The sequence below is a fragment of the Myotis myotis genome, unplaced genomic scaffold (assembly GCF_014108235.1).
Source record: "Myotis myotis isolate mMyoMyo1 unplaced genomic scaffold, mMyoMyo1.p scaffold_m19_p_22, whole genome shotgun sequence".
Taxonomy (NCBI): domain Eukaryota; kingdom Metazoa; phylum Chordata; class Mammalia; order Chiroptera; family Vespertilionidae; genus Myotis; species Myotis myotis.
In genome coordinates this window covers 1562040-1572527 of record NW_023416327.1, presented here as the reverse complement: position 1 = coordinate 1572527, position 10488 = coordinate 1562040, and the positions used below count along the sequence as shown (strand labels likewise).

Below are 10488 nucleotides of genomic sequence, written 5' to 3'. Positions count from 1 at the left end.
CCTGAGCCCGGCTCTGCGCGCTCGCCCGGGGCTGCGGGAGATTCGGTATCTCTCCTGATTTCCTGCGACCTCTCAATCCCGTTTTCAGGACAACAAGGGGCCGGGTTTGAAATGTCACACCGAGTGACCCGGGCCGTCCCCGCCCCGGCATTCGGGCCTGGAAAGAAAATAAACCGAAGACACGCCAGACTGGTTCTGGGGGGCTCGAGGCCCCGGCTCCCGCGCTGTATCGCTTGCAGGTGATGCCGGCGCAGATAAGGGGCCGCCGAGCGCCCGGCCTCCGTCTAGACGGGAACTAATCACCGGCGGGACCCGCAGCGCCCGGCCCCGGGGGCCCAGGCCGGCGGGAGGGCCCGGGGCGCCGGCCCACGAGGGGCGACGGGGACCCCAGGCCCGAGTCCGCCCCACGGCGGCCGCCCGAGCCGCGGCTCCCCGCGCACACGGGGCCGCCCCTCCCGCCGCGCGCCCGCGCACCCCGACCCCACCGGCCGCAGCCCCGCCCCGCGCGGCGCCCAATCCCCGCCCGGCCGGTCGGGCGCGGACACGCGGGGCGGCGGCGCACGAGGCGCGAGGACTGCGCGAGGCCCCGACCCCGCGGCGCCCGGCACACGGGAGCAGCTCGCGTCCGGTTATTATTTTTTTATTAAGATGAAAATAGTCGTCCCACTACGAACGGACGGTTCTTACAATAAATAACAATAACTTACGTTCTGTTAGGCAAAGGCTCACACGCTCTGTCCTCCGTCGACGGATAATTTAAACGCGTTCAAGGTAAGTCCCGATTCTGTTTTCCCCGCGGCCATGCGCTTTGGGGGGCCGAGGTCTGCTCCTTGAGGCCTCTTCCGGCCTCTCCCCGTCGGAGCCCCTCGGGTCCCCCCGCAGCCGCGGGGAGAGGACAGGGCAGGGCTGACGCTGGGCAGCCCCCAAGTCTGGTTCCGAGAACACGCAGGTCCTCGGAGCGGGGCTCTCCGGCCCGGGAAGCCGGTGCGCCCTGGGCTCGCGGCCCTCCGGTCGCCTCTCTCCGAAGCCTCTCTTTAAATAACAATAATGACAGTGACGGCGGCGGGGGCGCTGGGCTGAGCTGAGCGCTGGCGAGTCATGCAGGGAGCATGCGCGGTCCGGTCCGCGGCCGGGCCCTCACGTCTCCACGGGGCTCGGCACCATGCTGTTGGGCGTGTCGGGGAGCTGCGAGGACAGGGAGGTCACGTCGCTGCCGGAGGAGTTGCCCAGGGAGCCGGACTCGGAGAAGGAGACCTGCAGGCCGCAGGGAGGAGCGTGAAGGCGCGTCTGGTCGGGGCTGAGTCGGATGCCCCCCTGGGGACGCGCCCCTGGCCGGGAGCGAGCCCTGCAGACACTCGGCCGGGTCCCCCAGGCGCTGGCTAATCCCTCTGCTACGCGCGCCTTAATCCAGGGAGACCCGCCTTAGAGCGAATTACCCCTCCCCCCAACACCGACGCCCCCCCCCCCGCTGGCCCCCCTCCCTGGCTAAAGGGCCAAATCCCCGCCTCAGAGGCCTCACCAGCTGCTGGAAGGCGGGCTGGTCCAGGTCACTCTGCAGCGCGAACTCGCTGAGCGTTTTCCACGGCGGCTGGTAGGTCTGCACCTCGACCGCGCTGCCCTGCAAGGCGCTCTCGTGGCGGATGGGGCTGCCTGCCACCAGCGGCGTCCCGGTCAGTCCCTGCAGGCTCTTGGGGACGAGCAGAGGGTGAGCGGGGCGCGCGAGTAAGGTCTCGCTCACGCGCGTTTCCCTCCACCTTGGAGACGGGGCCCGGGGCGCTGACGCGCGATTGGCGGCCTGAGGTGACCGCACCCGGGTGAGCCCTCCTTCTCCAGAGAGACCACCCGGGGGCCTCAACCCCACAAACCCGCCGCCACGGCCTGGCCTCGGGGCTGGGAGCCCCGGGGCCAGGGAACCCCAGGCCTGAGTCCCCTTCCTCGCCAGGAACGCAGGACACGACCGGCCAGATTTGGGCTCCAGGAACCCCAACTCAGATCTGCCTTTGGGGCACGGAGACCCCAGCTCAAGATGCAATAATTAGGGAGCCCAGAACCCCAGGAAAGCCTTACTCTGAAGGCCCAAGCACAGGCACAGGTCCACTCCCCAGTCTCCCCAGGAGGAGGGCGCAGGACGCGGGCCCGGCCTCACCGTCTTGTCGCCGAGCTGCTGCTGCTGCAGCTGCTTCATGAGCAGCGACTTCTTCTTGTCCTTGCAGCGCTTGTTCTGGAACCAGACGCGGATGACCCGCGGGCTCAGGCCGGTCATCTCCACCAGCTGCTCCTTCATGAGCGCGTCGGGCCGCGGGTTGGCGGCGTAGCAGGTCCGCAGCGTGTGCAGCTGCTTCTCGTTGAGCACCGTCCGCACGCGGGTCGTCTTCTCCGCGGGCTTGTGCGCGTGCGGGCGCAGCGCGGGCTGCCGGCCGGACCCGGGCTCTGCTCGCACCCGGCGCGCGGGGGGCAAAGGCCGCGGTGAGCGAGGGCCCCCGTTCCCGGTGCGCCCTGCCGCCGCCCGCCCGCCCGCGCCCCGTCGGGCCCTCCCCCCGGACTTCGTTTCTCTTTTATTCGTTGATTTCGTTGTGCCGTTCACCTCCCCTTTCTCTCTCTTCGCCCCACTCGGAGGGCGGTGCGCACGGTCGGTTGCCCCTTCCCGAACCCCCGTCCCTCCGCGCGCAGCGACCTGCCCGAGTGCGGGAGGGGCTGCCCCCAACCGCGCCTCCTGCACTTACTGGACCCAGGAGGCCCTCGAGACCTGAACAGGAGACGAAATCGCCTCCGGGAAAAGCCCATGTTTCGGAGGCAGAGGAAGGAGGCGCCCACGGCCTCTGGAGCGGGAGGACCCCCAGCGCCTAGCTGCTTGAATCTGGGGGCTCACCTTCCGCGCCTCGGGCCCCTCCAGCCCTACCCTCTCTTTCAGGGGGGTCACTCGGCCCAGACTGTGCACACCGGCCTGGGTACTGCTCCTCCCTCACGGCGCCAGGGTTCCCGGCCCAGCGGCTGCCAGCCTGGCCCTCGCCCGGCCTCGCCTTCTCTCCACCCGGGAAAACAGGCCCCGATTCCCGCGGCTCCGCGACAAACAAAAGGGAGATCCGAGCGCGCGGTTCCCGGAACCGGCTTCATCCTGCCTCACTCGAGCGTCGCCACGGGGTCCGCACTCCCCGAATTCCTGCGCACTGATTCGGTGTAACCCCGCCACTCCGCCAGGGGTTCTGGATAAATATTTACAAGCAGCCGGCACAGCCGGGTTTGCTCGTTCTATAGGGGAAGAAGCGGAGGGCCAGAGGCGGGGGTGGTGCTAGGGGGGCATTACCAGGCCTCACGGCACCGCCGGGGTCAGGAATGGCGCTCGGGTCTGCGGCCCCCCGCCCGGCACACGGACCCTGACCGCGCTCTCAGCTCCGCAGGGCCCACAGCGTCCCCGCGGGAGCGTGCCCCGTCCCTCCCCACCGCCGGTGAGCATTTGGCTAAATTGTTCCTCAAACTGGGCCTCAAAACACGACACGGACACCCCTCTTCCTGGGCGGTTGGGCCTCGGAGCCGCCTGAGCCAGGCCCGCGCTCCTCCTCCACCCCCGGCAGCTGTCACCCCTGTTCCAGCTCCTGGAGCCGCGTCCCTGTGCCCTGGTCACGGGGGACACAATTCTCCGCAGTCCGCCCCGCACGCACGCACACACCACACCATCCTGGCTCCCGGAGACCCGCAGACAGACGGTTTCCCCGCACACACACCGGCCTGGCTCCCGGAGACCCGCAGACAGACGGTTTTCCCGCACGCGCACACACACCGGCCCGCAGACACAGAAACACACGAGTGACCACTTTCCGGCCCAGCCGCCAGCCCTGCGCACGGCCTCGCGCGCGGATGCGCTCACCTGGCAGATGCAGGCCCCGCGCGGGGAGCGGGCCGGGGCTCCGCGGGCTGCCGGCCCCCGCGCGCTCCAGCAGGAGCCCGTGGTCGGCCCGGCACAGCAGCTCGTGTTCCCGCAGCGAGAACTCGTCGCCCGGCAGCAGCTGGCGGCTGCACACGGAGCAGCGGAAGCACTCGATGTGGTAGACGCTGTCCCGCGCGCGCATCACCAGGTCGCTGCTGCTGAAGCCCACGCGGCACTGGGCGCACTTGACGCCGAAGAGCCTGCGGGCGGGCACGGGGCGGGCGGTCAGAGCGGGGCCGCGGGCGGTCAGAGCGGGGCGGGCGGTCAGAGCGGGGCGGGCGGTCAGAGCGGGGCCGCGGGCGCGCCCGCCGGGAGGGGTCGCCGGGCCTCACCTGGCGTAGTCGCGCTTGCAGTAGGTCTTCCCGTCTCTCACGAAGCACGTGCACGTCTCGTCCAGGTACTGGCTGCACTCGGCGCACTTGAGGCAGGCGGCGTGCCACTCCAGGTCGGGGGACACGCGCAGGATGAACGGGTCGTGGATCTGGCTCCCGCAGCCCACGCACGTGGCGGTGCCTGGCTTCTCTGCGGGGAGGACAGCAGTCAGGCCCGGCTGCATGCAGATCCGCCGCGACCCGGGGCGCCCGCCCGGCCCGCGGGCTCTCGGGCAAGGAAGCGGACTTCCTACGGGTTCCGGGCGATTGGAAACTCAAAAACAAAAACGGAATTTGTGAAGGCGTTTTGCCTCCGCCCCTCACCCCAAATTTAAAAAAAAAAAAAGTATCCATTCGGACCGTCGTTTTATCGATGTGCGTTGCAGCCACAAGCTAAGGAGGTCGTGGGTGCGGAGAAAGTAACTGGGCCCTTGGGCTCTGCGGACCCACCGCGTCCACAGGAGCGGGACCCGGCCCCTCCCACAGCAGCCCCGCCGCGCACCGGCTTCAGCCCGGGCTCCCGCGCCCTCAAGGACGCCGTGCGGAGGCCAGAGGAACAGTCCGCACCCGCCAGTCCCCGCGACCAGCGAGCGCACCGGAGCCCACAGCCCCGAGTCCCCCCGAATGGACCCAGCAGGTCCCGCAGCCCGAGGCCGGCCCGCGAGCCGGAGGAAGGGCTCATGACGATGAATTAAAGCTGCCGGATCCCAGCGGGAGGTCGCGCTGCGGGGGGCAAAGGCGTGCGTTTTGCTCTCGGTCGCCCCGGGTCCTGTCAAGCACGAGCCACTTGTGGAACCCGCCGGCCTGCAGCGCATCCTCCTGCCGCAGGGACAGCGCGCACCGCCCACGCCCCCGCCCCGGGGACACTCACTCTTGGCCGGATCCCCCATCGCACCCGGGGCCGGACACCGCAGCAGGAGGTCCACCATCCGGGCGGCGGCGGCGGCGGGCGCCCCGTGCGCGCCGGGCGGAGGACCAGGGTCGCGCGCCCCGCCGGCTCTTGGCGAACTAACTCGGGCCCCGCGGACTCGCAGGACCGACCACACCGGCCCGCACGCAGCATGACGTCAGCACGCCGTCGCCGGGCCGGGCGGGGCGGGACCTGCGGCGTCACCAGCCTCCCCAGGACCGGGGTGCGGGGGGCGGGAGGCGATGGGGACCCGCAGCCGGTGGGCGGGCGCGCCGGGTGGGTGGGAGGCGGGGGCGACGCGGGATTGGCTGCAGGGAGAGGGGCCACCCTGATTGGCCGGAGTGAACAATGGGGCGCAGCCCCCTCCGCGAAATGGGCCGGGAGCCCCCGGGCTGCGACCCGGCGTCTGGGCTGGACCGACCCCCGATCCCCGCGCGCCCGTGTCCCGCGGCCCCCACGGCTCTGCCCGAGCACGGAGGTGGATACCGACCGGGGAGTGGAGGGTATTGAAATGCTTTTAAAGGTTCCCGTTCGTAAATTAAAATTAAAATTTAAAATTCATTCTTTGGGGATCAGAGCTGGGGAGGGAGGGTCTGTTTGGACCGGACCATCACCATCCAGCAGCCACCCCTCTCCTCCCTGCGCCTTTGTTCTCGGGGTCCCGGCTGGAGGGAGAGGCCGGGGACCCCGGTTCGGTTCGGGTAAACTGTTCTCAGACGCCCCGCCCTGCGCCCAGAAAACTTCTCCGAGTCGGAGCCCCGGGTGGGGAGCGCGGCGGCGCAGAATCCACGAGGAGCTCCGGAATCCGGGCTCGAGCCTGGACCCGCACATGTGGGCGGAGGGGGTGTATTTTAACTCCAACCCCCCCCGCCATCCTTCGCCCCTCATTCCCCTCGGTACCCCGCTCAGTCTGGAAACCAGGCTGGGTCGGAGGAGTTTCCCGCCTCCAGAATTAACGATTTTTGTAAACTCTTAACGTTCCATTTCACAGCCCAAATAATCAAGACACGATTGAAAGCAAATAATCAAGACACGATCGCGGCTGGGAAATGGGCCGACTGTGCGGCGGCTGGTCTGGGCGTTTATCTCTTTCAGAGAAATCCCCGTGGGTTTGGGTGGAAAGGGTGCGGAGACAGACCGGCCCGTGGTGTGGCGGCGGCCGTGGCTGGCCCGTGAGCGGGGTGCGCGGGGTGCAGAGGAGTCGGTGCGCGCGGGGCTGGGCGCGGTCTCCGCCGGATCCCAGACCCGCCCAGGTCTCCGCAGGGCCCTCGGCCCCGGCCCTCCTGCTGGAACCGGGCTGCTTGGCCTCAGGCTCTGGGCTGCGCGCCCGGAATGGCTGCAGCCGAGGACGCGGGGGAAAGCGCGGCGGGAGCCGGCCAGGCCTCTGCGCCCAGCACCTCTGCGCCCCGAGCGCCCACCCGCCAGCGCTGTGTCGGGGCCTCCCGCCGGGGGTGGGGGGTCGGGGTGGGAGGCCAGTGGTCGCTCCCGGCTCCTGACCACCGCCCTCGCCTCGGGACGCGTCTGTGTCCTCGCGGGTCCATTTCTCCGCATCGCGTCCCCGCGGTGCCAACAGGCCGCTCCTGGCGCCTCTGGCCACTGGCGCTCTCCCGACTGTGTCGCTGCAGGTCGGGGTGGGGAGAACGCGGCGTCTGAATGGATTTGTCTGTAAAACAGACAAACAGAGGGGTTGAGCCAGGGGCGGGCGTCTGTGCGTTGGCTGCGCGGACGACGGTGACCGCAGGCACCCGATGTTGCTTTTCTGCCCCTCAGTCTCCCCATCTGTAAAATGGGTGGAAGATGAATAGCTACCCCTACGGCTGTGAGGATTAAATCCGTCTCTGGACGAGGTTTAGGACAATCCCTGGCGCCCAGGAAGCGCGGGATCCGTGTTAACTCTGATGGATTTCATCGTGGCTGTGTCTCCGTGTTGGAAGCCTCTGTGTGGGGTGCGCGGGTCCCGGGGCGTGGTGCCGGGGGCGCGGTGCTGGAGCCCAGGAAGCTCCCGTGGGCTCGCACTGCGCAGGCACACACAGGCGCACCTTCCAGTTGTTCCCCACCCAGGAGACCTTCCCCTGCACCCAGATGTTTTCTCTGTTTTTCCCAGAATCACGTGTGTGGGAGGAACGGGGGGCCTAACTGAGCATCAGCAGCCTAAGGTCAGACACGCTGGACACACATGGTTGTCCTTACCCTCAACAATACTAGGAAGGAGCTACTCTTGTTAGAATTACCGCTATTTCGGTGGCTGAGCCTCAACCTATGAACCAGGAGGTCATGGGTCGATTCCGGGTCAGGGCACATGCCCGGGTTACAGGCTCCATCCCTGGTAGGAGGCGTGCAGGAGGCAGCCGATCCAGGATTCTCTCTCCTCATTGATGTTTCTATCTCTCTCTCTCCCTCTCTCTCTCCCTCTCCCTCTTCCTTCCTCTATGAAAACAATTTTTAAAAATTGTCCCTATTTCACAGGTGGGGCAACTGAGGCTTGCAGTTAAGGAGATTGTCAGAGGTTGCACAGCTAGTGGGTTTGACCCAGGCTCTCTGCCTGCAGAGCTGCTTATGGAGCCCTCGCACCCCCTTGCTCCCGGGCCGCACAGGGATCCCTCCAGGGGCACAAGCCCCCCCCCCCCAAAGGAAGCAGCTGCATTGATCCTCACCCCGAGTGTCAGAGAGGCAAGGGGCCCAGTGACCTGTCCCAGCATGGAAGCGCCAGACAGCGATGTCACTGGAGGCCAGGTCTCCCGCCCAGACCAGGGCTCTTCCCGCTCTGGCTCCTGCCTCCAGCCTCCTCCCACCTCCCGCCCCAGGCCTCCACTTTCCTCCAGAGGCAGCTGGAGATGTCGTGTTGAACAGGCCATGAAGGGCCTGGGATTCACACCGTCACCTGCCAGCGGCTTTGACGTGGGTGTGTGTTGGAGGGGCGGGGGGGAGGTTCCATGTTTCAGAGACGCAGCTGAGGCCTGGGAAGAGGAAGAAAGTTGGCACATCAGGGTCAGCCTCCAGGCCTCCTGATAGCCAAGCCCCTGCTCTCTCCATGACACTCTTGCCTGCCTCCCCCCTCCCCCAACGTCTCTGAGCAAATGGGTCCCAGTGCACTGCTGGGCCCCTCTCCCTCCTTCCTGGGCCACATGTGCACTGACCACTTGCTTCAGGCCGGGCCCTGGGCTAGGCCATTACGGACAGTGTAATTTACTTTTTCAAATATATGTTTATTGATTTCAGAGAGGAAGGGAGAGGGAGAGAGAGAGAAACATCAATGATGAGAAAGAATCATCAACCAGCTGCCTCCTGCACGCCCCACACTGGGGATCGAGCTTACAACCCCAGGCTTGTGCCCTGACCAGGACTCGAACCGTGACCTCCTGGTTCATAGGTCGATGCTCAACCCCTGAGCCACGCCGGCCGGGCACAGATGGTCTCGTTTAAAGCACCGGCTGCCTGCCCATGAAGCTGGCCCTGCCCCTGAGCATCCCAGAAATGAGCCCATCACCTTCGCAAGTGAATCCAGCTCCTAAGGGGTGGGGTTGGGACTCACACTCACACCCACTAGCCCCTGAGGCTGCGATGAAATGAACACGTGCTGCTGGAGTCTCTCCAGAGGGGAACGGCCTCACTGATTTGCTTCTCACTTTCTTTATAGTAGACACGTGCCAAACCATTCCGTTAAGAAACCCACCGTCTGCAGCACTTCTGTACGTGGGAGATCAATAGGGTCATTACACAAGGATGACAAAATGAACCCCCCTTTTAAGATATGGGAGCCTTTTCCCAGCCAGCGTGGCTCAGTAGTTGTGTGTCAACCAGGAGATCACAGTTCAATTCCTGGTCAGGGCACCTGTCCAGGTTGCGGGCTTGATTCCCAGTGAGGGGTGTGGAGGAGTTAGCCTATCGATGATTCTCCCTCATCATTGATGTTTCTGTCTCTCTCTCTCCTTCTCCCTTCCTCTCTGAAATCTATACTAATAAAAGGGTAATATGCTAATTAGGCCGGGAGACCTTCCAGACTTCCTTCCGGATAAAGCCATGGTGGCGGGGCCTGAGGCAGAGGGGGTTAGGGGCGATCAGGTCTGCAGGGGGGGCAGTTGGGGGTGAGCAGGCTGGTGGGGGGGCAGTTGGGGTGATCAGGCTAGAAGGGGGGAAAGTTGGGGGTGATCAGACCCACAGGCAGAGGGGTTGGGGCACTCAGGCAGGCAGGCAGGTGAGCAGTTAGGAGCCACGGTGCCGGATTGTGGGAGGGATCCCAGATTGGAGAGGGTGCAGGCCGGGCTGAGGGACGCCCCACCCCCTGACACGAATTTTGGGCACCAGGCCACTAATATATATATATATATGCCTTTGTTTCTTTTTAAATCCCACGCTGGAGGGAGCTGCCAGGATCACCCACCAAGCCTGGATCTTGGCAGAGGAGGGGCCATGGGAAGGAGCTGTGCCTGGTAGCTTCTGGGAAACTTTCATTTTTCCTGTCTTTCCAGAAGGCGGAGGCCGGCCAGCTGGCCTGGTCTGGGAGTGGCTCTGAGCAGTCTGGCAGCTCCCCCATCTGCACAAGTGTGTGGACTGTTGTGGGTTTAGGTTGTGCAGACTTTGGGGCCGGTTACAGCCCCGTTATCGATCGTAGATGCTTTCCTTTCTCATCCTAGATCCTCAAATGGGAGGTGTCTCTTCGTAAAGTTATGGTCAGAATCTCCGAAAGGTTTAGAAGGACGTGCTTCATTCTTCCTAACACACATTCATACGAAGCTCAACGTGTGTGTTTTTCTTCACAAAGTGGGATCATAAATCACTCCAGTGCCTGGCTCTAGCGAAAGCCCATCAGGCAACAATTTCCCAAAAGAGCCATCTTCTGGAGGCGATCGCTAACGGCAGATTCCGAAAATAGGTAATGAGGGAGAAAACAGAACCTGGGTTGTCAGCGCTTGCCCGGCGGGATTATCCGATGTCTAATCGTGCACAGGTTGTGATCAGCGTGACTCACGGCAGAGGGGTCTTAATCCGACTCGGGAGGGAATCCGGCCGGCCGGGTTTTCATCTGCTCAGAATGTGTAATTGGTTTGGAGGCAGCAGAAAAGCAGCTTGTACCGGATTTTGCCACATCACCGTGATGAGGGCTATTTTGATCAGCTTGAGTTGTGGGCAATGTAAATTATTTATAGCCACTTTAGACAGGCCTTACGCTCGTAAAGACCTTCAGAACAAAACAGTAACGCTCCTCGTGCTGTCAGAGCAGGGATCTCACTTCGTTGAGTCCTGGTGCCCACCATGCAAACCGAGAGGGAGAGAAGACATTA

At 64.9% G+C, this 10488-nt stretch overlaps 1 protein-coding gene across 1 annotated transcript; it reads right to left on the bottom strand.

Annotated features, from left to right (window-relative positions):
• Positions 1-1137: 1137 nt before the first annotated feature.
• On the bottom strand, positions 1138-5225 carry ISL2 (ISL LIM homeobox 2). Its single transcript, XM_036355259.1, has 6 exons — positions 5168-5225; positions 4258-4447; positions 3866-4125; positions 2147-2430; positions 1520-1687; positions 1138-1254 (listed from the first exon to the last, which is right to left on the bottom strand). The coding sequence occupies exons 1-6, from the start codon at positions 5223-5225 to the stop codon at positions 1138-1140; spliced, it is 1077 nt and encodes a 358-aa protein (XP_036211152.1).
• Positions 5226-10488: the final 5263 nt, after the last annotated feature.

Coding starts and splice junctions, on each gene's coding strand:
- ISL2 (XM_036355259.1), bottom strand. CDS start 5,225: ATGGTGGACCTCCTGCTGCGGTGTCCGGCCCCGGGTGCGATGGGGGAT. Junction 4,126..4,257: donor TGCAAGCGCGACTACGCCAG/GTGAGGCCCGGC, acceptor GCCCGCCCGCAG/GCTCTTCGGCGTCAAGTGCG. Junction 1,255..1,519: donor AGCCCGCCTTCCAGCAGCTG/GTGAGGCCTCTG, acceptor TGCGGCCTGCAG/GTCTCCTTCTCCGAGTCCGG.